Source organism: Catharus ustulatus, chromosome Z, assembly GCF_009819885.2.
Source record: "Catharus ustulatus isolate bCatUst1 chromosome Z, bCatUst1.pri.v2, whole genome shotgun sequence".
NCBI classification, from domain to species: Eukaryota; Metazoa; Chordata; class Aves; order Passeriformes; family Turdidae; genus Catharus; species Catharus ustulatus.
In genome coordinates this window covers 63282475-63304687 of record NC_046262.2, presented here as the reverse complement: position 1 = coordinate 63304687, position 22213 = coordinate 63282475, and the positions used below count along the sequence as shown (strand labels likewise).

The window sequence follows — 22213 nt, the reverse complement described above, 5'->3', positions numbered from 1 at the left end:
TTGTGCAGGTACCAGCCTTTTCCTCAGCAGCGTCTGGGCATCCATCAAAACTTGCCACCTGTACCGACACCTCTTTCCTCACCAGCTTTGTCTGCGTGGAAGCATCAGGCTTCTCAGGGGCTGCCCCAGTTGACACACTGGCTTTTGGCTCTGGAATGTCCACCATTATGGCAGAGACCTAAAGCACTTAGCACTTATCTGTGGATCTACTTGTACAATTGATTATTATTATTATCATCATCATCATCATCATCATCATCATCATAATTAATAATAATAATATTGTCATCATCGTTGTTGTTGCTATTACTGTTATGTGTTTTCCTTTTCAGCAGTTAACAGGGTAGTTGAAGTCCCACTCTTTGGGCACTGTAACAGTGCTCATTTGACCCGCAAAGAAAACAATAAGCCTGGCATTTGTGTGTGGTTTTTAGAAAAAGTGGCTTAAATCAAGCATCACTTTTCTTAGTGTGTTTTCCTAATTTTTTGAGCAGGAATCAATCACCAAAATGTCTTCCCAGCCGAAGCTGCTAATGTAAGGCAAGTTGCTTGCTTGCTTGACCTGGCATCACACTGCAAATTCAGAGATTTTGGATGACTGAGTTTACACCCCCAGCCTAAGCCAAACTCTTCCACTGCAGCTGGCTAGCAGGTATTCAAATCTATGGAAAAGAGAGGAACTGTAGTCTAAAGGCTCTGAAAGCAGAAGCAAAAATGAGCATAGGCTCTTAAACGAGCCTGCAGTGGGTGTTCTCTTTCACAGCCAACCTGTGAAATAGTGGAGTTGCTAGTTTTAAGTGAAAAAAATGGAGTCCTAAATGCCTGGTGCACAGTGAAAAGAAAAATTGTAGTAGACTAAAATATAAGCTTGATCATATGAATTAGGTGGTGTTGAAACACTGCAAGTAATTGCAAACTCAGTTTCCAGTAGGTCAGGTTACTATACTGGTAGTTACAGAAACAGCTATTTTGTGCTACTGTATTCTTGATTTCTACAGCTGTCCATTCTGTTAATTTCCTCAAATTAGAAACTGTATCCCACCTAAAGCAACAAGTCAGAAAGAAATTTTTACTTCATTTTCAATGGCACGGAACACATCTAGCCGCTTGCTCTAAACGTGATTACCAGAATATCATGGGAGAACAAAGTCCTACTAGCTATTGCCATCCAGTGCTTTTTGCCAAAAGTCTACTCTGCTGCTGCCAGTGTTTGTTTGGGGCACAGATTTTTATCAGTAACCAGCTCATTTCAAAACAGAATACTAACCTGGTGGTTAGTCCATCCTGCCCCGGATTGCTCTAAGGCTTCCAGAGCCAGTTTTAGGTCAGCCACCCTCCTCCTGGAATCTGGACCTGGGCCCATCTGCTGTGGTTTCATCAAAGAGGGAGTAGAATTGTCCACGGCCTCCAGAGTAAGTCAAGAATATGACCTCAACTACACCAATGCAGCTAGGGTAGAGGTGCAAGGAAAACTACTGTTTCTGAAAAAGTCTGTGGTGGTTTTTTTTTTTTTTAATATAATACACAGACATTTGAAGCAAAATAATTTCCCACTGTCATGTTCAAAGCTGTGAATGAAATGTTGTTTGTCCTTGCTGTTTTGATCGAGTGGTTAAACAAAAAAGTAAACAAGGGTGCTTATTGAGCTGAAAAAGAGTAAGCTTATTTTACTGCTGCTTAAGTCTCAAGCCAGCCGTGCAGGAGTCAGCCCTACCCAGAGGAAGATTACTTTGTTTCTCCCCTCAGCTCAGAGAAACCATCCTCCTGATGATCCGCCTGGAAGTCATGTTTTTCAGCTCACTTACAAGCTTACTCAAGTAGAATTTGGAAAAACATTTGGCCTACAGAATTTTATTTCTGTTGAGAAAGAAAACAAAAAAGTAGGTGAAATATGCAGGTGAAAGACCACAGTTCTGTAGGTACCTGAAAGGGACTACAGTTGAGGTACAAAATCCATGGCATACCAGCTGTCTTTATATAATAAAACTCCTAAAACTCAGATGAGCTAGTGATGTTTTTTTCTAGAGCTTCTAGATATTCAAGTTACAACATACGTAGTGCCATGCAGCAGCTACTTATAAGAGTTCTCCTCATGACACTTTTGCTTTAAAGCAGCATGAAAAGCATAAGCTCTGTCCCAAGCCAGATGGTTGAGCAAGACTAAACTACCACACTAGAGGTTAAATCTGGACCTGTCTTCTCAGCATATTTTCTGAAAGAAAATTTTTAAGATTTTCTGTGAATAGCTGTCTAAAAAGAAGGGGGTGGTGTTTTTAAACCAACATCTGGTGTAAGAAAAGAGGCAATAAACACTTTTGTAATTATATCGGAAACACTTCATCTACAATAATTAGAACATTCATACAGAAATTTAAGAGTCAGCTTGAAATAATGCACACAATACTTTAATTTCAGAACATCCTAGATCCACTGGTTGGTTTATTCACTGGCCTCCTCTCCTCTGCAGGATCACTTCTAGCCACTGAGAGGACTAGGACTGCTTTCCATGACATACCAAGGGGTATCTGATTTCAGTAACCAAGGTGGAAATCAAGCTTCGCCTAGCAGCAGTCTGACGTTCCAAGTCACCTGCGTACTGCCAAAGCCCAGAGGATTTTACTAATGCCAAGGCAGCTCCAAGCAACCACTGGCTCCACAGGCAGCCAAACAGGAGGCACTGATGAAACAAAGCAAGTTCCACACCTAGCTCGGGGGTCAGGACCAATGCTGGCACAGGAAAGGACTACCTGACCTCATATGGAATAGCGTGGAGAGCTTGAGGATCTTATTACTTTAACGGGCCTGTGAAGATTGATCACATCTGTGTCAGCCTCATCCACCAAGTGAGTGCATCAGAGCCAGTCCCTATTTAACAAACACCAGTAGAAGCCCAAACATTATTATCTTAATTAGTACAAAGCTTAACTACATCTTACCATGGATTGTAAGTATTTGCATACTTTATTCACAGAGTATAAGATCTAGAATTCCTAAAAAGCACACCACAGAATCTTATTTTAAGCCTGGGCAATTGCACACATACAAGAATTACAAGATTTGGAATAAAAGACAAGCAGGTAAGGGAGTTTTCTGGACCAAGAGGCAGAGGTGAAGCGCAGTCAACTTCATTTCAACTTGCATCCTGGAGCTTTATACAAATTGCAAAGTCAGTTTAATTACTTAGTTTATTTCATTATGCTTTTTGAAATGACTATGGCTGGATAGAACAACAAATAGCAGGAGGAGAGGGTGAACTGCTTGTAGTCCTTCACTCATCCACTACTGCATACAAAACAAGCATCACAAGTTATTCACTGGCCCATTTATGATGTCTGGCACTGAACACCACCTCTAGGCTGATGCTCATCATCTTCATACACTTCTCCGTTGTAGTGGTGTTTTCGCTTCTGAGAGGGATCAAAGTCCACTAATTCCACCTGTTCCATTTCCTCAGTTTCTTCTATCTCCTGCCTTGTAGGGAGCAGTTTTTCGAGTAAGGAGAGCTTATCAGAGGAGAGGAAGCCACTCTCTGGGAAGATAACCTGAATTCAACAAAAACTAGGGTTACTCAAGTCTATCTGAACTGGTTTTTTAAATAGGTCAAATAGATCAACAGGTTAAAGATCTCCCAAAATCAGCTCTGTCATCACAGGTAACTTAAATTCAGAGCTTAAAAAAATGATCAACATCACTAAGCTGTTTTTTAATGCCTGTAGGAAGTTAGCTTCTAACTCTGGCAACTCAATCAACAATTTTCTTCTGTCTCAGGCTGCCCTCTGGAATCAACCACAAAAACAAAGTATATATATATAATACAACAGCACATACAACTACATATTTATAATAGTATATTCAACTACATATAAAAACAAAATGTCAGCATTAGAGATATGGTTAAATGTATTCTAAGATGTAGCAGATGGGGCCTGCTGCTATAGCTCCCAGTATTAGCTTCTTCCCAGAGGAAAAAATCAGCATCTTCCAACCTACTCTTCTGCTCCAGCACAGAAGCTGAATTCATCCTTCCAACAGGCCAACAGAAACTATACTTAGATCACACAGTGTTCCAGAAGTTTTCTCTTTGTTCTGGACTGTAATTCTGACAGGTTGCATGTTCCCACCATTGTAAAGAACAAATACCAAAACAAGTATCTGATAATTGGTATCTCTTCTTGACTGAGGCAGTGCTTATTGGTTAAATTTTGGATCAATGTTCAGTCCTGAAATGCCACAGAATTGAATTGATTCACCTACCCTGAATTCTATGATAAGACGTCCTTTTTCATATGGTCTGCGATAAATCGGCATACCTTCATTCAACACACACTTAATAGCCCCATGCTCAACAACCTGGCCTAAAAAAACAAACAAACAAAATTACCAAAAAAAGAAGGAATCCATGCAGGCAACAGAAGCAGCTTTAGTTACAATTCCCTTCAATATTTATGTAGTTTTCTACATTGTGGTTAGGCAGCAACACCAACATGTAGTATTCTAACAGGAACTTACTGCCTGGTAACATCTGAGTAGGAAAGCAGATTGGTATCTACATTACATTCCTGTAACCTTGTTATGCTTCCCAAAGGAAGCATACTTACAAATTTATTAAGTGCTCCATCGCTTCCAAGGCTGAAAAACTGGTTTTCAGAGACCCACGGCCTTCAATTCTCATGAGATATCCTCAGTATGCAAGTATGTCCATGAGGTAAGGTCTGTTACTATGTCACGCAAAGAGAAAGTTACTGCTGACTGCTATGCAAAAATTCTTTTTTATTTTAAGATTTGTACTGCAAAGACTAGGGCAAAGAATTTGATACCAGCACGCATCCCTTTTACATTAATATGGGGTGCTTCTGTTCCCTTAGATTTCCCATTTATATTCATTTTATGCTAGAAGTTCAACAGTAAGCAAACCAGCTCTTACCAGGATGGGAGGTAATAATAATAGTTCTGTTATCCAAGGTTGTGATAGGCTTTTGAAAGCCACATAGTGCTTCAACCAGCTGAATATCCATAGACAGAAGCAGATCTTCATCTCGTCTAAGGCAGAATCAATCAACAGCAGTCACAGTGAGAGAGAAACAGTGAAAGGAGCATACCCAACTTCAATACTTAACTTGGAAATTATAATAAGCTGTAATTATAACAGAAGCCCAGGGAATTAAACGAAGAATAACAAATATTAATAAAGCTCCTCAATTACTAGAATGATAACTAGTCTGAGAGCCGTTACAATCAAGTCAGGCTATCTAAAGTGTTAGAAGTGTTTATTGAAAAGAAATAAATACAGCAAGGCCCACTTGCATCCAGTTTCACTTCACTGCTCCTTCCCAATTAAAAAAAAAAATAAAAATCTCCCTCAGAAATACCGAAACTGGGACAATTAATTTCTTTGTGTAGCTAAAATACCTTCTTAATTGCACTGGCTTGCACTATGGTAATCTGTTACACTCTGAAGATTTATTACCAGGGAAGTTTGAACAGGTGATGGCCATTGGATAATGATACAAGTACTTTCAGAAAGTACCAAGAAGTACCTACAATACATAGTGTTAATTACTTTGTGTTCTGACTTCAGTATGGCAATGCTAGTGATTGTCTACATGTTCAAATGCTACAAAATCCTTCGTCTTATTCAAAGAATGTAGAGCATGCACCCTGTTTTTAAAAGGTCTCTGGCAGGGGACTCGAACGAAAAGCTAATTTTAGACTCTGACAGGAGAGGAGGAACATCCCGCTTGTGTGAGACCATGACCTCAGCATAACCCCACAAGACCAGTAGTATGAAGGGTTATTGAAGGACACTAGAAATGAAGGCAGTGGGCAGAAGGATAGACAAAAATGATCAAGTAGAATTGTGACTTAAGTCCCAGGAAACCATGAGAACAGTGGCACATCTGAATCAGTGTCTGGTTTCACTGGAAGTCAAGAAAAATCAGCTGAGTAAGCTCATCCAAAGCAAACAGAAGTGATTATTAACCTCTGAGCTCAGTTTTCCTTGGCAAAGAATTCTGGCACCAGCTTCAAGAGCTCAGCACCATACATGATAGTCGGGCAGACCAGCTGCAGGTTTCTCAAGAACCTTTGGTTCACTGCTCCTATCTGCAAGCCCAAGGTCAGTGGGGTTGGTGTTGAAACAAGTAAGTGCTTTCTCTAAACCCACTGACTCCCTTGTAACTACTCTGATCAACAGCAGTGAGGTAACAAATGCAACACACTTCTGTGAGATCATCAGTGGTATTTTTAACTGGACCAAAGTATACTGGGCAGACTAATTCCACAAACAGTAGCATGGAAAGAGGGATGCGTGTAACACCAAGCAATATTCTCTGGAAACACAAAATAGTTGAGCTGTGGTCAGTGCTACTCAAGCCACTTTTGCTTTCACAACAAAAACTAGACAGGACCAATTATCCTGCCCAGAGCAGCCAGGCAGGAAATGAAGTGTAGGAAACCACGTGTGATCACAAGGGTGCATGCTATACTGAGCAATCTTGTCCTAAGTAAGATGCACAAACACATCACACAAGCTTCAAATTTTCTGTGCCTCGAGGCCAAGACAACAGTTGACTACAGTAAATGGTAATTTTCTCAGCTAAGTAACTGCGAGTAAGAAAACAGCCACAAATATTCAAAAGTACTAAAATTATCACTATTTCAATGAGTTCCTAAAATTAAAGGTTTGTAAACTCTTAACTGTAACTGCTTTTGTTTGCCTTCTATCCTCTTCTGCTGCCAAAGTTCACAGGAGATTATCTCATGGTATTAGAACACAAGTGGCCAGACTAGTTGCACCAGAATTCCCCCACCTCAGCGTTCCTCTGACCACCGAGACAAACTCACAGCTGAGTGACAGTCATGTGATCCTATCTCCTGACACTCCAGTACGTACAAGATGAGTAGTAACCAAGGAAGCATGTGGAAAAACATCACAGAAGATAACATAAGAGAATTCAAGTGTCTTTACCTTGTAAATACAGAATGGTCTTTCTGATCCAAGACAATGATAATATCCCCCGGCTCCAGACCTGGCTCTTGGTCCCCTTCACCATGGAATGTTATTTTCTGACCATCCTTCATTCCTATTGCAGAAAACAAATACACATTTTTCTTATTTTTAAGGTAAAAGCACCAATAACAAACACTTCTATAGGCATGAGCTGGGATCAAGGTATCTCTGGACCTTTAAGCAAGAACATCAAGATCCTCCCTGAAGCACTCGTTTTTGTTTTTTTTTTTAAATCCACTCACTTGTTCAACAGACCTTAATGATGCTAACCTGAATTCAGTGTTATGTCTCAAGACCATCATGTTTAACTGTACTGCCAAAAGAGCCACCAATATAAAGTCCTGAAGGGAAATATCATCAAAACAGTTTTCATTATACACACAAATACAAAAAATAAATCAAACATTGTGTACAAACTGCATTTCAAGAGCAATTGACTAGTCAAATTCAGCCATTGCCTAAGCTCTGCTTACACATGTAACAGTTGCAAGTCGTAATCATCACCTTTTACATGACTGTAAAAATCATGCACTTGTCAGCTTGCTCTGTCTTCCAAGCTGCACTACTCCAGAGACTTGTCCCACAAGCTTTTGGGTAGTCCCTTCAACAGAGGGGCATTTGTCACTGAGCACCATTATGTTTACCCATCATGTTGAGGGTGTGTATCGAGTTGCATTTTGCCAGGCAAGGAAGTAGGACCTGGGCACTGTCAGGGCTGTGCAGCCACCCAAGTTCTAAGCATGAGAGGCTCAGCACTGTCTCTGCACCCTATCACTATAGCAGACCTGGTTCCTCTTTACACTGAAACACAGCAGAAGTGATCAGTCTGCAGGGTTTTGCTGCAGGCAGTGAAAAATGATTAGGCTACCTGACCACAAACTGGGCTTAGAGGGACCTGAAAAATAATTCTCTGCTTACAATAATGCAGTTTCAGAATTCATTTTTAGTTATGTGCCAGAAGTTCAGAAGTGAACATAAGAGATGGCTGACCTTCCCTAGAAACCTACTTTTTGTAAAGCAGCAATAAGCAATTTTCCTGTGTATTTATTCAGCACTGTTACTCACCAAATCAACACCACGTATTTGCTAAGGCTTCTGGTTTAGTGCTGCAAGTCAGTCAGCACATCCAAGTGCAATACTTCTCCTCAGTAAGACACCTCACCTTTGTCAATGTGAACTTCTAGGATCTTCTTCTCTCTAACAATTTTCCTGCCATTGCAGCTCTTACACCGGTCCTTGGGGCTGATACGCTCCCCATGCCCCTGACACTCCATACACACAGACTGGATCTGCTGCACCATTCCTGGCCCGATCTGGTGAATTCTGACCTGCATGCCTGCTCCCCTGCAATTGGGGCAGCATTCTACAGCACCTTTCTTACCACCACGACCTGAGAACAAAAAATGGAGATAGGTGGTTATGTGCTACCAGAAAAAAAATCTCCAAAAGCTTTAGAAACATCTTCTGTTTAGTTTCAGTTCCAACATTACCTTCACATTTGTCACAGATAACGTTTTTCTGCAGTGCAAGTTTCCTCATTGCACCATTGTACATATCTTCTAAACTCACTGACAACTGGTGGACCACGTTTTTACCTGTAAAAGAACACAGATTTACTTGTGTTTTGAAGCTTAGTCTGCACATCTCCCTGCCAAGCCATAATAAACCAAGACTCTGGGCTTTAACATTTTCTTTCAACAGAGCTTTGTCTTGTTTTGCTGATATTGGTCAAAGGCCCCTTCCCAGCTGCTGTCATATTAAGTAACAGTTGTTATGACTTTGACTCTGTAAAGTCAAAAAAGACCTTCTGGAAAAGTACAAACAGTAACAACAACAGAACATACAGAACCTCGGACATGTAAGTTTTACAATGCAGGACTCTGGTTTTAACAAAGCCACCAATCAGATCTCCTACAAACAAGTGAGAAACTATTTGGAATCTCCACTTCAGCACTTTCTTCCTCTCATCAGGTAACCTTCTGGAACCAGAAAGGAGCAATTACATTTTTACCCTCAGGAACTCCTTAGCACTTCAGCTGCTGTAGGCTTCGTTTTGCAGAAGATGCTGAGCTCTGGGTTGTTACAAGTATTTTTACACTCGTAACACTTTGATACAAAAAATTTTTTCTTCCCTTTTTCACCAGATCTGCACTTAGAGGTGGTGGGGTCAGCACCGCTCTTCACAAGCAAAGTTTTTCCCAACCGATTAAACTGGAATTTAACTTCTCGGTCCCATTTTAGTACAACTTCAACTTTATTCCACTGCACAGTGCAGGAACACAGAAAGGTTTCACAGACCGAAATGGAGCTTAATCTCTTGTTTAGGTAGCTGTTTTCAGAGCTACACTTACAGTAGCTTCATTAACAAACCATTTTAAGCTACTTTACCCTTCCATTTCCTATTCTATTAGCAGATGGGCTTACACTCAGCTAAAGGTTCTCCAAACACATCTGGTTAGCGATTAACAGGAGACGATGCACAGGAGACCAAACTACCACCGTACCAACCAAAAGCCCTTCCTTGTGATTTCAGGCGTTAAGGGACAACACTTTTCTCAAATTTTCAGATTAAGCCTGCAACTTTAGTTTAACTTTGTTTGAATTCCTACACATACGGTATTCTCCTCAGAGAATCTGATACCCCAGCCCACACGTTACCTCGCCTCTCCCTCTGCATCCTCCCTCCGCCGCCGAAGAACATATCGAATATGTCCATGGGAGACCCGAAGCCGCCGCCAGAGCCGCCCTCCTTGATAGCTTGCTCGCCTCCTTGGTCATACAGCTCCCTCTTCTTCGGGTCCGACAGCACTTCGTAAGCTTGGGAGATCTGCTTGAACTGCGGGAAGGACAGACACCGGCACTCAGGTACCTGCAGCACCCACGGCGGGACCCCTGCCCGGCCCCTTCCCGCCCGGCCCCACCGCCCCGCCCGTCCCGCCGACCTTCTCGCCCTCATTGGGGTTCTTGTCCGGGTGGTATTTGAGCGCGAGCTTGCGGTAGGCCTTCTTCAGCTCCTCAGCGGACGCGTTGGGCTTCACGCCCAGCACGTCGTAGTAGGTGGTCTCCTTTACCATGGCGATGGCGGTGGCGGAGGTGCCGGCAGAAGGCCCCCCGGGCGGCGGGTGCAGATCCCACTCTCCACCACTCCGATCCCGACTCTTCTGGAAACTTCGGGCCGGTCCTGCAGCCCCGCCGCTTAACAGCCGGCCCCACCCCGGAAGTCCTGCCCCGCCGCGAGGCGGGCCCGGGCGAGCGGCCCACCAATGGCTGTTCGGGAGGGAGAGGCACTTGGCCAATCAGCGCCCGCCTCCTCCACCCGCATTGAGCGCAGGCCCCGCCCCGCAGAGCGCGGGCGGTGGCTCCCGCCCCGCCCTGCCCAGCGTCTGCCTCGCGTCGCGCCTGCGCGCCGCGCGGTTCCCGCCCTCGGAGGTACCGAGCTCCACCGGGTACGGGACGCCGGCCCGGCCGCCGCCTTCGCGATACCGCTCCGGGCCTTTCCCCCCCTCACCCTGCGCGGGCCTGGCTCTGCCGCCGCACAGGCCAGCCGGCGGTCCGGCCAGCTCCACGCTACTGCGCCTGTGTCAGGACCCAGCACCCACCCCCGTCTGCGCGGGCCTACTGCGCCTGCTCCGGGCCACGCGCCACGAGTCCTGCCTGGTCACGTGGGAGACGCGCTGCAGCAGCTGATTGGCTGCGGCGGGGGCGGCGCGAACGTCGCGCGCGTGGTAAGGGGGTGGGGTCCGTCCCCATAGCGTTGCCATGGGAACCAGGCCCACGGGGATGCGTGTGCCGTGGGGATTAGGGTGTGCCATAGGGATGGGTGTGCCATAGGGATGGGTGTGCCATAGGGATGTGGTGTACTGTAGAGGTGGGTGTGCCATAGGGATGGGTGCATGATGGTACCCGTGCTACACTGAGGACGGAGCCTTGCTTTCCACCGGATGAGCTCACCACCACAGAGCTGGGAGGAACAGCACTGAGCACTGGTCATGGTGGGGGTGAGGGATCTTTGCTGTCCAGGATCAAATCAGCGTAAACCTGAAGGTTTCAGAGCATGGTCTGTGGTTGATTGTTGGTGGATGAAGCTATCCTGGCCCTCTTGTCACCTCTTGTCTTCTGCTGCTCTCTCTTATTTTGGTGGTTAAGTTAATCTCTTTGGTGAACTCTCAGTGGGAAACAAATTGAGGTTTTCTTTGTGGCTAGGCTCTTCTGTCAGATGGAATTATCAATCCAGTTGATTTTTCCAATATATGGTTCATGGATGTGAGAATCTATGGTAGTGTAGGAAGGAACACAGGATTACCCTTTCCACAGGAACCTGCTTTTAGACAATGCAATTGCTGGTGACATGCATTGCCTTGAATTTCAGAAACATTAACCAAGTGAGCAGAATAGGCTCAGCTAATGGATGGGCTGGCAGCGGAATTCATGGACCCTGTTCCACAGGATGGTGGCCCATCGGGAAGTGGTGTGTTGGTAACACACTGTCTGTTTTGTTCTGTAGCACAGTGATGCGTGTCTGCTGGCTCGTGGGGAAAGAGGAATGCACTCAGCGAGTGAAACTGCCCCACTTGGAAGCTGTGGTGATTGGGCGTGGCCCAGAGACTGGGATAACGGATAAGAAGTGTTCACGGCAGCAAGGTAAGATGATTTAGCTCAAATCTGCTTTCTATGCGCAGCAGCAGCAGCTGAGCTTGCTTGGTTCCTCTGTGTGGTCTGCAGTGTTGCCTGGTTCTTGAAGTCATCAAGCCTTTTTATAAGCTCTTAAGAAGATCTCTGGAGCCTAAAAAGCCAGAGACACCAAATGACAGGACGTCCAACTCCATAAACTAAAGCATTGAACCTTAATGTGAGTTCCCAGGCCCACAATTGTGTTTCACTGCCTGTATCCCTGCTTTGTGAGCAGCACTTCTTCTCCCTGGTATTCCACCAACTGATTTTTAGCATGGCTTGTTATTTTATACATAAAATAATATGATCTTGGAGAATATATGAAAATACTTGTCACCTATACAATACTGCACATCTTTCCTGCCTTATCTTCTGTGCCTCTGGACATAATCTTGCTCTATGCTTTATTGCCACAGAAGACTGGTAAGAACTTCAAAAATATGTATAAGACATCAACAGAATCCACCTTTCTTCTGAAGTAATTCCACCCTTGGCTCAGTGCATACACTGGTTGGCTCTGTTTTACCTGTGGTCCTGGAAAGAAGAGACAAGGCAGAAATATTCTTGGCATACATTCACGAAGATCAGCTCCAGAAAGAAACAACTCTTCAAAAAGAGGAGTTTTTTCTGCACTGGGTGGTTCAGTATAGTTATTTTTATTTATTTTATCTTGTGACACGTTGTTCTTTCTTTTCCAGTTCAGTTAAAAGCAGATTGTAACAAGGGATATGTCACAGTTAAACAGGTATGTTTTTAGGTGTGGATTTACAGTATTTCTGATACTTACTGGGACAGTCATTCTTAACTCCACAAATGATCCAAGTGATGGTTCTGATCACTGGGCCTGAGGGTCCTGAAGCTTTCTTATCACCAGGGGAGGTTTACAGCAAGTGGCCCTCAGAAGTGAACTTTTTTCTTTGTGCATCTCTCGCGGTCCGCACAACCTGAGCGGTGTTCATGATGGTTCATTCTATCCCAGGGTGCAAAAGACAAACGAGAAGGGGCTAAGATTTTGTTCAGCAACAAGCAGCAGTGCAGTTTGTTGAGTGCCAACAGCTTAGTTTACAATAGACGAGAGAGAGAGAATAGGGAAACAAAGGAAAAAAAAAGGGGGATAGAGAGGGAGATAGTGGGGGGAATAGCTACCAATAGATGGGACGTCTTCAGAAGATCATTCGTCGATGTCTTCCATCCGTGCGGAGAAAATAATCTGACAGTCTCTACAGAAAGTAGTCATTTTATAGTCCGTTTTAAGGCGAGTGGCCGCTGGCCAAAAGGTGGGGAGATTTATGGACTATTGTATATGAGGCCTATTGCTCAGGTGCAGAAAGTACGGTTCCTTCAGCCTGTACCTGGCTGAACGCAGTGCAGTGTGACAGTACAGCACACACCTGACACAGTCCTTGGCGAGCATCCACCTTGGCCAGATTCGGGGTCTCCTGCCCAAAGTGAGTGGTAGGGGTCCCAGCGTTTCAAGGTCTCTGACGACAATTGTGAGGCAGATCGGGGAATCTTCGGGCCAACCATTACAGCACCTCAGTGAAAGACTGCACTATTCCTTCTAGATAACGCTCCAGTTTAAGACAGCCAGACTTCTAGCATCAGGGAATGCTGTTGTGAGTCTTCAACCAGTTCTGTCAGGTGCTGCATTTGAGAGACTTTGAACTTCTACTAAACTTGCTTATCTTCCTCCTGATCGTTAAACTTCATAAGCTGAGGCAGCCCTTTGTTTAAGGTTGAAATTCTTGTGTTAATGGTACTGCGCAGTTGTAGGAGATTTTTGTTGGTGAGCTGATAGAGCCAGAGATGTGGTTACTTATGGGAAGGGATGGGATGTGAGACAGCACTGCAGGAGTGCTCATGTTACCGGATGGATGGAGGCAGGCCTACTCCCTCGCTTATGAGACCCAGTATCTTTGTCATAACATGAAGAGAAAGGTCTCTGGTGCTGCTGTTTGTGTGTGTGTGCCCACACCATCAGCCTGATCAGTTCTACCTACTGAGGGATAGCATCTTCTCTCAAAGTGACTCTGGAGCCCACTAAGCACAGGCAACCCCAGTGGTATCTGATGAATCTGGCAGAGATATCTTGGACAGTTTTTCCCCCTAGTCATGATTTGAATACTGATCTCAAAACTGGGAGTACTTTCTGGTGGTGGATGCTAGTGTATTTTCTCTGCCTGTTGAAGAATTGCTCCCCAGGTGAGAGGTGTGTGGCACAAGGTTCCAGTGATCAGTTGTTTGGTACTTCATTTGCTGATGGGAAGCATCCTTGACCTGAGCAAAGCTGCAGAGCAGTAGACTAAAGAGATCCTAGCTGGAATGAGGCGTGTGCTTCATTGCAGTGAATAGCAAGTGAGAGGTATAGTACCATCTTGTGAAGCATGCAGGTATGGCAGTGACAAAGCCAATGAAGCACTCTCTGACTGACTTCATCAGTCACAGGAGAGAGCTGATTTCCTAAAGCCTGTTCCATGCATAAACATTAACCAAAAGCATTTTGCTGAAGACTCTTAACTTTTGTAGGGTCACCCACATGGTGAGGCAAAATCCATCTGTCACGCAAGCACTGTAGCTTGCCTACATCATTGTGCGATTGCACTAAAATAATTTACTAAAATGACTGTTACTCCTCAGAAATAGTTACTGCTGTTACTAGTTGTTTAAGAGGCTGCTAATTTGTGAGGGAAATAGCCCAAGTGATGCTGTAACTGTAGCTGCTGCAGACCCAGGCTCCCTGTGACATCAGGCTGGGAGGTTGTGTGCTGACAGCTGTGACTGCAAGACTGGGACAGAAGCAGATGTCTATGGTGCTGCACTGCCTGGTCTGCTAAAGGGGGTTGGTGTGGGCAGTGAATTCAAAATGCATTTGCTTTCCAGGATAGTGGTATTCCAGCAGAACTGAGCAGAAGTTGGTGATTATACTTACAACATAATTTTCTACTATTTTTTCCTTTTTCTGTCTACCAAAGATAGGGGTCAACCCGACTAGTGTTGATCTTGTGAATATTGGCAAGGATGAAGTGGTGAAAATGAAGCCAGGCCAAATTCTGCATATTGTGAATAACCTTTACCCCTACACGGTGCAATTTGACGAAGAGTCTGGGACAACTGTTCCAAAAGCAGACAAAATACTACATGAGGACTCTTGTGAGAATGATGATACAGAGCCTGTGCCCAGAAAAACAATGAAGTTGGAGGTGGTGGATACACAAGGCAGTTCTACAAATCCCAAGCTAAGCAATACCAGTGTATCTACACATGAGGGAACTTCAAGCAAAAAGGCAAGTGTGGGTATTAGTACTTGTGCTGTTTCTCGTGGGGTTGTCTCCTCCATGAGGAGGAGGTCTTTTGTGGATTCTGCTGGTGGCAGGCATCTCAGGTGAGCACAGATCCTCAAGTATGAGAGGTGTTATGTGCTCCTGACATCACCCAGACCCTGTGAAAGTTACTTGGATCCCATTCTAACCTGACCTGAGGGTCAGGTGTATGTGAGGGGGCTTGCCTGTAGCAAATGAGGATTTAACCTATGGTTTCTGATAGAATGACAGTCCATGTGAACTCATTTGTCTGGAGTCACCCAAGGACACTGTCCTGGCTCTGGAGTGGTTATCTAAAAGCCAGCAAACAGAGAACAGAACAACCTGAGCCTTTTTATTTTTTTAGTTAGTTTGTTTGTAATTGTGTTGAATTTTTTTCTTCTCTTGCTTTGTTCATTCCATATGGCAGAACCATGTTTACATTAGTGTGTTGCCAGCCAGAATCTTTGAAAGGGTGTTTTTAAAAGCCCTGTGACATGGACAAAATAAAAGACCTGTGAAACTAGTGCAGTACTGGAGGAGAAGGCACAGAAATGAAACCGCTTAAGACAAAATTTTAGTCCCAGGTTACTGTGAGTTAACCACCTGGACTTGGGCTAGTTATATTAGCACCAGATTTCTGGAATGAGCAGGGAGATGATGACTTGTACTGTTTCCCTGCCAGCACTATAATAATGTTGAATATCTTCATTTATAAGAAAATCATTGCTGATTAGTTAAAACATGTGTTTTGAAAAAGGTGCACTCAAGGCACACTTTCTATTAGATGTTCAGTAGCCAAGTTAAGAAATAGCTTGTGTTGGCTTGATCTTCCTGTGCCTTTCTGTTTTCTCTACAAGCCACTGCACAATGTAAAACAATCAATATATCTAGGGATCAGGCCACTGCAACTACTAAGTTCTGTGAAGAGCAGTATAACTGGGAGATAGGACAGTTAGTGGAGATCTTTGTTCTTTCTTTAGTTCTTGTGATCCCTGAAGCAGAGGGCCTTGTGCCATGACACGTGCAGGCAATTTATTAGATTTAAACACATTTATAACTTCTTGTTGATAGATTTCCAATGTTTGGAAGATTGAACTTTCCATCTTCACAGTATCATGTTAAAAGTTTTCAAAAGTAGCTTTTTGGGGGCAGCTGGGGCTGGTGTGTTGGTATTTTATAGAAGGGAAATAATTGAGCTGTCATTCAGCTGTTACTGTACTACTGCATACTAATAAATGCATTTAACTGAATCTTTTAAAAACATAATTGGACTCTTAATTGTCTTACAATTTGTTTTCCTCATTCTGTGCTATAGGAACATTTGGGACACTGGAGTCAGGGTCTAAAGAGCTCCATGCAAGATCCAAAAATGCAGGTGAGAGCAGTATACTATACTTGTACTTTGCAGTAGATCCTGTCTAGCAGAGTTAAATGAGCTTTTCTTCTTCCTTCTGCAATTTGCTTTAACAACCTGGTTAATCAGTGGAGTCCTGCATAAGGGCTGAAATGTACTTGCATCTTTCTCTGTAGTAACATTAACTTGGGAGTCTCTACTGTACTGATTTTGCAGTGTCATTGTCTTAATTATCTTTGAGCTCTCTGTATTGTGAGATTTGGCCAATAGCTTTCAAAAAGGTTGATGGGAGCGCAGGTGAGCTGTGCAGTTGCTTTGTTTCCTCAGGGAAACCAACTAAAATGGGGTTATGATTTAAAGATGAGCAAGCCACAGAGGTTCCCATTCTCCGGCAGTCAGCACTGTCTTGTTTCTTAGTGTACTAATTACCTAGTTTCTAGCAAATTCTTAACTTTCACACCTTTATGTCAGATGACAGGTTCTGAGCCCTGGCCTCATTGGGCCCCTTCAGGTGATGAGCATTGTCAGGCTGAAAATAATTTAGAGTCATAGTGTATGTTGAATTGGAAGGGACTCTTCAGGATCATTGAATCCAACTCAGCTCTGCACAGAACATCCCCTGACAGAACAGAAATCACACCATGTACCTGAGAGCACTTCTTGAGCTCTTGACAGACCTGGTGCCATGACAACTTCCTTGGGGAGCCTGTTCCAGTGCCTAGCCACCAGACCATTTCCTCAAGTCCTGTCACTGGTCATGAGAGTGATCAGTGCCTGCTACTTCTTGTCCTCTCACAAGAAAGTTGTAACTGCAGTGAGATCTCCCTTTGTTTCCTCCAGGCTGAACAGACCAAGTGACCTCACTATTCCTCATATGGATTCCTTTCAAGGCCCTTCACCATCTTCTTAGCCCTCTTTTGGACACTTTCTAAGAGCTTTATATCTTCTATTGTGTTTCCCAAAACTGCCCCCAGCACTCGAGGTGATGCTGCCCCAGTGCAGAGCAGGACAATCCCTTCCTTTGCCTGGCTGCACCCCTGGACATGGGTGGCCCTCCTGGCTGCCGGGGCAATGCTGACTCATGTTCAACTTGCCATGGACCAGGACCCCCAGGTCCCATTCCATGGTGCTGCTCTCCAGTTTCTTGCTCCCCAGTCTCTCTGTATGTCCAGGGTTGCCCTGTCCCAGGTGCAGAATCTGGCACTTTCCCTTGTTAAACTTCTGCCCAGCCCTCTAATTTGTCCAGGTCTCTCTGCAGGGCCTTCCTGCCTTCAAGGGAGTTGACAGTTCCTCCCCGTTTAGTGTCATTAGCAAATTTGTTTTCTATTCCTTCCAGTCCTGTGTCCAGGTCATTTATGAAGATGCTGAAGAGCACAGGGCTGAGGATGGAGCCCTGTGGAACCCCACCAGTGACAGGTCACCAGTCTGATGTCACCCATTTACTGTAACCTTCTGTGCCTGATCCATGAGCCAGTTCCTCACTTAGCTAAACAGAAGGCTCCTATTTCTTGATGGATTTTTTTTTTAAATTGAAGTGTGAAGTGTTGAACTGCTAGATTTAGAGGAGAACTGGATACCCATTGTCCTAGAATTTCCAGGACTTTCAAATGAATCTGTCTATAGGAGATGATAAAACTATGGAAATTCTTTTTTACTTTTTAAACATGAAGCTTAATTTTTATCTGTGAAGCAGCATTCTAGCTAAACAGGGCTTTCTTAACCCAAAATGTAAGCAGGTTTGAAAACTGTTCTTTTAATGTTAGACACAAATAACTGTTTATGAGTGAAGGTTAAGTTTATTAGTTTTAGTTTCAGTCTGAATACACAAACAATAGAACTCCTATATTTTCTTTTTAATCTAATATTAAATGGCAATACTTTTTTTTCTGAAAATACTTGAAAGAGATCCTATTCCTACTGGTGGCAGGAGCAGACACTAATATGTGTGTATAAAATATCTTGTGGCTGAAAGAATCAGTCCTATGATTTGTGTACTGATAGAAATTTAATCTGCCTTCCTGTAGAATAAGACTGATCTGTATATAAACATACAATAATAATTAGCAAAGGCAACAAAGACATCATCCATCTCTCATCAGCAGGTGTGCTGCTAAGAGACCAGAGACACAACCTGGCAGCTTTTTATTGATCGGTTCTCCCACTGTTGTTCACAAGCTTCCCAACCCTATTTGTTCCTTAGCTGCATTGAATTGTTGCAAAAGGCAAAACAAAATGAAAACAGGAAGAAGGACAAGGTAGACAGAAACTGTTCTCCTCATTGTGAGTGATCTCACAAAGCAGCACACTAGGTAGATGAACTGTAATAGCCCAAACTTGAATACTTTTGTCTTTGTAATGCTGGTGGAGGTCTGCAGCACATGCTGGTAACACATCTGAGATTTGTGCTTCACTCCAGAAATCTGCAGCCCAGTGTATTCCTACATGTTCTGTATTGAGCACAGTGGTTTTGTTTGTGAGTGCAGAGCTTGAATGTAGCCTGATAGAAATTGAGTTCCTTAGGCCTCACTGGGATATCAGTCCAGGTGAGTTCATATACACCTGTAGCTATGGTTAACTTACTGCAAAGTAAGATTAGAAATCTTTCTTCCTTTTATAATAAAATATATGGAAAAGGATGTTAAAACACTTCTCTATACTACCTGGTATAAGCACCCTGGAAGAGGGTGCTTATCCTGGAGCAACTTAATTCCAACAAAAGTTCTTGTTGAGTAGCATCTCTCCCGTTAAATATAGTGCTTATAGGAATAATAGATTTGACTTTCAATCAGAAAGTAATTGAGTTACTTTGTTTTTTGCAAGGTTTACAAAGATGAAAAGACTGTAGTCATCAAGGATAAATATCCCAAAGCTCGTTACCACTGGCTTATCTTACCATGGGACCCCATTTCAAGCCTGAAGTCAGTCACCAGGGACCATCTTGAACTCCTGGAACATATGCATGCTGTTGGGCAAAAAATGATTGAACAATGCCCTGCCAGAGAGAGCCTGGAGTTCAGACTGGGTTATCATGCTATTCCCAGTATGAGGTAAGACCAAGAGCGAGTCATGTGGTGGACATGCTGGTCTTCCAGTTACACAGATTTGGGGCTAAATCTATGAGGAGATTTGGCATTGCTGAAGAATGGGCAATCCTTCTCAACACTACAGACAGCTTGGTGTGTAGTCCTTTACCCCACACTGCTGTGTAGATCCTAATGCACAGGCATCTTGCCCACAGTGGGAAATGCCTATTGGGCTTCTCTAGCAGAGGTTGGTGCCTGGGGCTGTGGGATGGATGCCTGTGGCCCAGCCCCAGGGACAGAGCACTGCTGCCGGTGCTAGGGTATCCTCCTCCCAGGGCACCAGTGTGTAGGATTAGAGGCTGACTCCTAGACCTGTCAAGTCCTGCCAAACACCGAGCAATGATTTGAATCTTATGTCCAAGTGTCTGTTGATACTGCAGTCAGTTGTTCTCCAGTTCTTAAAGAAAGCTTTTGAGCACTGATCAAATCCCATTCAATTACTCTACAAATAATTAACCTTTGGTTCATTATTAAACCTTTAATAAACCTTTGGTTTGCTAACACTATTGTCTCCGCCTCTTTGGAAACTAGCAGGAATATAGACTGCAGTGAGGGGCCAATGAAATATGCAGACTAGTGACCCTGATTGTTTGTAAGTGAAATGCTTGGCAAGAGACAGTGCTTCCAGAACAGGCTGTATTTCTTCTGTCACAGAGTCAGAACTGACCCACAAGGCTGCACACTGCTGAATCATGTTTGCAACTGTTACAACTGCAAAACAACTTCGAGCATTAACCTTCTTCTCTTATATCTACATTGTATTTTTTTTTTCAGTCAGCTGCATTTGCATGTAATCAGCCAGGATTTTGATTCTCCAGCCCTCAAAACCAAAAAGCACTGGAATTCTTTTACTACAGACTACTTCTTAAACTCTGAAGGTAATGATTAGAAAAAGTATTTCATAACATATAATCCTGCTTGTAGGTTCTGGCTTCAGGCTTTTCTTCCAAACAAATGTGCAAGTCGTACATTTTATTGCAGTAAGTGAAAGCTTTTATTTAATTTAAGATATTGGGGAGCAGCACTGAGTAAAAGTCAACAAATTCTGTGGCTGGTTTAAATTAGGATGCAGCAATGACAGACTGTGCATGCAAAACAGTGTACAGACATTTGCAGTGTCATGTATTTCATGATGCCACCTGGTCTCAATGCCTTTGGTCTTTTTTATTTTTATCCCCAGATGTGATAGAGATGGTAAGAAGCAAGGGAAAAGTGATAGTGAAAGACCATACCTCTGAACTTCTCAAACTTCCCCTCAGATGCCATCGCTGTAAACAACAACTGTCCACAATCCCACAGTTAAAGGAACATCTTAGGAAACATTGGCCAAAGTGATTTTTCGAAAAATCATCTTTCAATCTGTCTTCAGATTTCAAGCCAACACAAAGACCACAAAATGTTAACAGAAATGTATGTTTATTAACTGGAATGACAAATGTAATGTGGGGAAAAGTAACCTGGAAACACCAGCATGCTAATTTAGTAATAACTCCAACAAAAACCCAAGCCCTCTTTTTCTTCCCTACTAAAAATATAAATAAAGTGACTTCTGAAATTGAAGCTTTTTGGTTGCAGCTGTATTGTGGTAGAGCCACACTAATCTGCAAGTGAACTGAAGTCTGGGAGAAGTGCTTTGCTTGGTTGAAAGGATTTAACTCAGAAGCTGAACTAAGCCCAGGTCTAGGTTTCTGCTGGCAAAGGAAAGAAAATGATACAGAGGTCTTTCTCTTGATGGTTTCTGCCTACACTGAAGTTCATCCTATGTGTTAATGTTGCAGGCTGTGGTGTGGCTGACAGAATATACTGTCAGTGGAGGGGAAGGAGCAGCAGCTGATCATCCCCACTTTGCTGTGCCACTGAAAGGCCTGACAGTTCAATGCTGCTGAACTGCCCCTCAGCTGTGGAGTACACTTTGCCCCTCACCAGGGTGCCAGGACAGCCACTCCTCAGGCTCTAAGTTGGGCAAACAATCTCTTTTGGGTACAAGGATGTATTTAAATGTTTTTGTATTGAATACATGTGTAATACACAATGACCAGCTTTACTGTTCCCCAGGGTAATAAAACTATCAAGGTTTGCAGTTGCTTGTCCGCATATGTTGCGGTTGGTACAGAAATTCTGTGCTTTAATCCCGCCCTGTTTCTCCAATCAGGATTTTAGTGAGCCTCTAATCATTTGACTGTTGTCAAGATGTGAACTTCCTGAAGCAGCAGAACAGTACTAATAAAAATCTCTTGAGTTTAGATCAGGTTTGTACAGTTCAACTTCATCCTAAGCCCAGCTTTGAGGATAAAATGGCTTCCAGCAAAAGAGTGCACAGAGCTTTTTCTATATAAGCAAAATGCTGTTTCTAACAATAACACATTCTGTGGGGAGAGTGTCCTTCCATTCCCCCATGCAGCAGCATGTTGCTGTACCCACTCAAATGAGGCAAATAGTAAATAGATGTTGCTGGAAAAGAACAAAGATGTTTCTGTTGTAAAGCTGTCCCCAAAAATGTATTCTTTCAACCTGGTATGCAATAACCCAATCCATACAGAGGGTCATGTTTATTTCATGCTTGTGCAGAGATGGGTGCTGGGTGAATCCACAGAGCTAGCACACCCAGTTCTAGCCAAGCAGTGTAGCTGAGATATTTTCAAAATATCTAAGTCTACACTTACCTGATGTCTAAGTATCTGCGTGCTCAATAGCTATTGGACAATCTTTTGCCTGCTTCAGTTTAAAGGTATAATGCATTTTGAATTTATTGTGTGTGTTCAGCAGATAGGATTCTTCATTTGGAGATGGGTAA

The 22213-nt window shown here is 43.5% G+C and overlaps 2 protein-coding genes across 8 annotated transcripts; one reads left to right on the top strand and one right to left on the bottom strand.

Annotated features, from left to right (window-relative positions):
- Window positions 1-2942: 2942 nt before the first annotated feature.
- On the bottom strand, window positions 2943-10199 carry DNAJA1 (DnaJ heat shock protein family (Hsp40) member A1). Its single transcript, XM_033084834.2, has 8 exons — window positions 9952-10199; window positions 9668-9845; window positions 8500-8604; window positions 8172-8399; window positions 6968-7082; window positions 4925-5040; window positions 4255-4355; window positions 2943-3542 (listed from the first exon to the last, which is right to left on the bottom strand). Exons 1-8 carry the CDS (start codon window positions 10081-10083, stop codon window positions 3324-3326), a joined length of 1194 nt encoding a protein of 397 aa, XP_032940725.1. The 5' UTR covers window positions 10084-10199; the 3' UTR covers window positions 2943-3323.
- APTX (aprataxin) lies at window positions 9851-20979 on the top strand. 7 transcript variants are annotated; one of them, XM_033084840.1, is made up of 8 exons: window positions 9851-9874; window positions 11514-11650; window positions 12379-12425; window positions 14653-14964; window positions 16298-16357; window positions 19157-19383; window positions 20194-20297; window positions 20600-20979. In XM_033084840.1, the coding sequence occupies exons 2-8, from the start codon at window positions 11521-11523 to the stop codon at window positions 20752-20754; spliced, it is 1035 nt and encodes a 344-aa protein (XP_032940731.1). In that variant the 5' UTR covers window positions 9851-9874; window positions 11514-11520; the 3' UTR covers window positions 20755-20979. The 7 variants fall into 7 exon arrangements, with proteins under 7 accessions (XP_032940731.1, XP_032940732.1, XP_032940728.1 ...); XM_033084841.2 differs by lacking the exon at window positions 9851-9874 and adding an exon at window positions 10097-10455; XM_033084837.1 differs by lacking the exon at window positions 9851-9874 and adding an exon at window positions 10462-10734.
- Window positions 20980-22213: the final 1234 nt, after the last annotated feature.

Bases quoted from the DNA above. Each gene is read 5' to 3' on its own strand.
- DNAJA1 (XM_033084834.2), bottom strand. From the start codon at position 10,083: ATGGTAAAGGAGACCACCTACTACGACGTGCTGGGCGTGAAGCCCAAC. The intron at 9,846-9,951 runs GTCGGCGGGACG...TCCTTCCCGCAG, and splicing joins ACCCCAATGAGGGCGAGAAG to TTCAAGCAGATCTCCCAAGC. The intron at 4,356-4,924 runs GTAAGAGCTGGT...TTGTTTTTTTAG, and splicing joins TATTATTACCTCCCATCCTG to GCCAGGTTGTTGAGCATGGG.
- APTX (XM_033084835.1), top strand. From the start codon at position 10,769: ATGGGAACCAGGCCCACGGGGATGCGTGTGCCGTGGGGATTAGG. The intron at 14,965-16,297 runs GCAAGTGTGGGT...TCTGTGCTATAG, and splicing joins AGGGAACTTCAAGCAAAAAG to GAACATTTGGGACACTGGAG. The intron at 20,298-20,599 runs GTAATGATTAGA...TTTTATCCCCAG, and splicing joins CTACTTCTTAAACTCTGAAG to ATGTGATAGAGATGGTAAGA.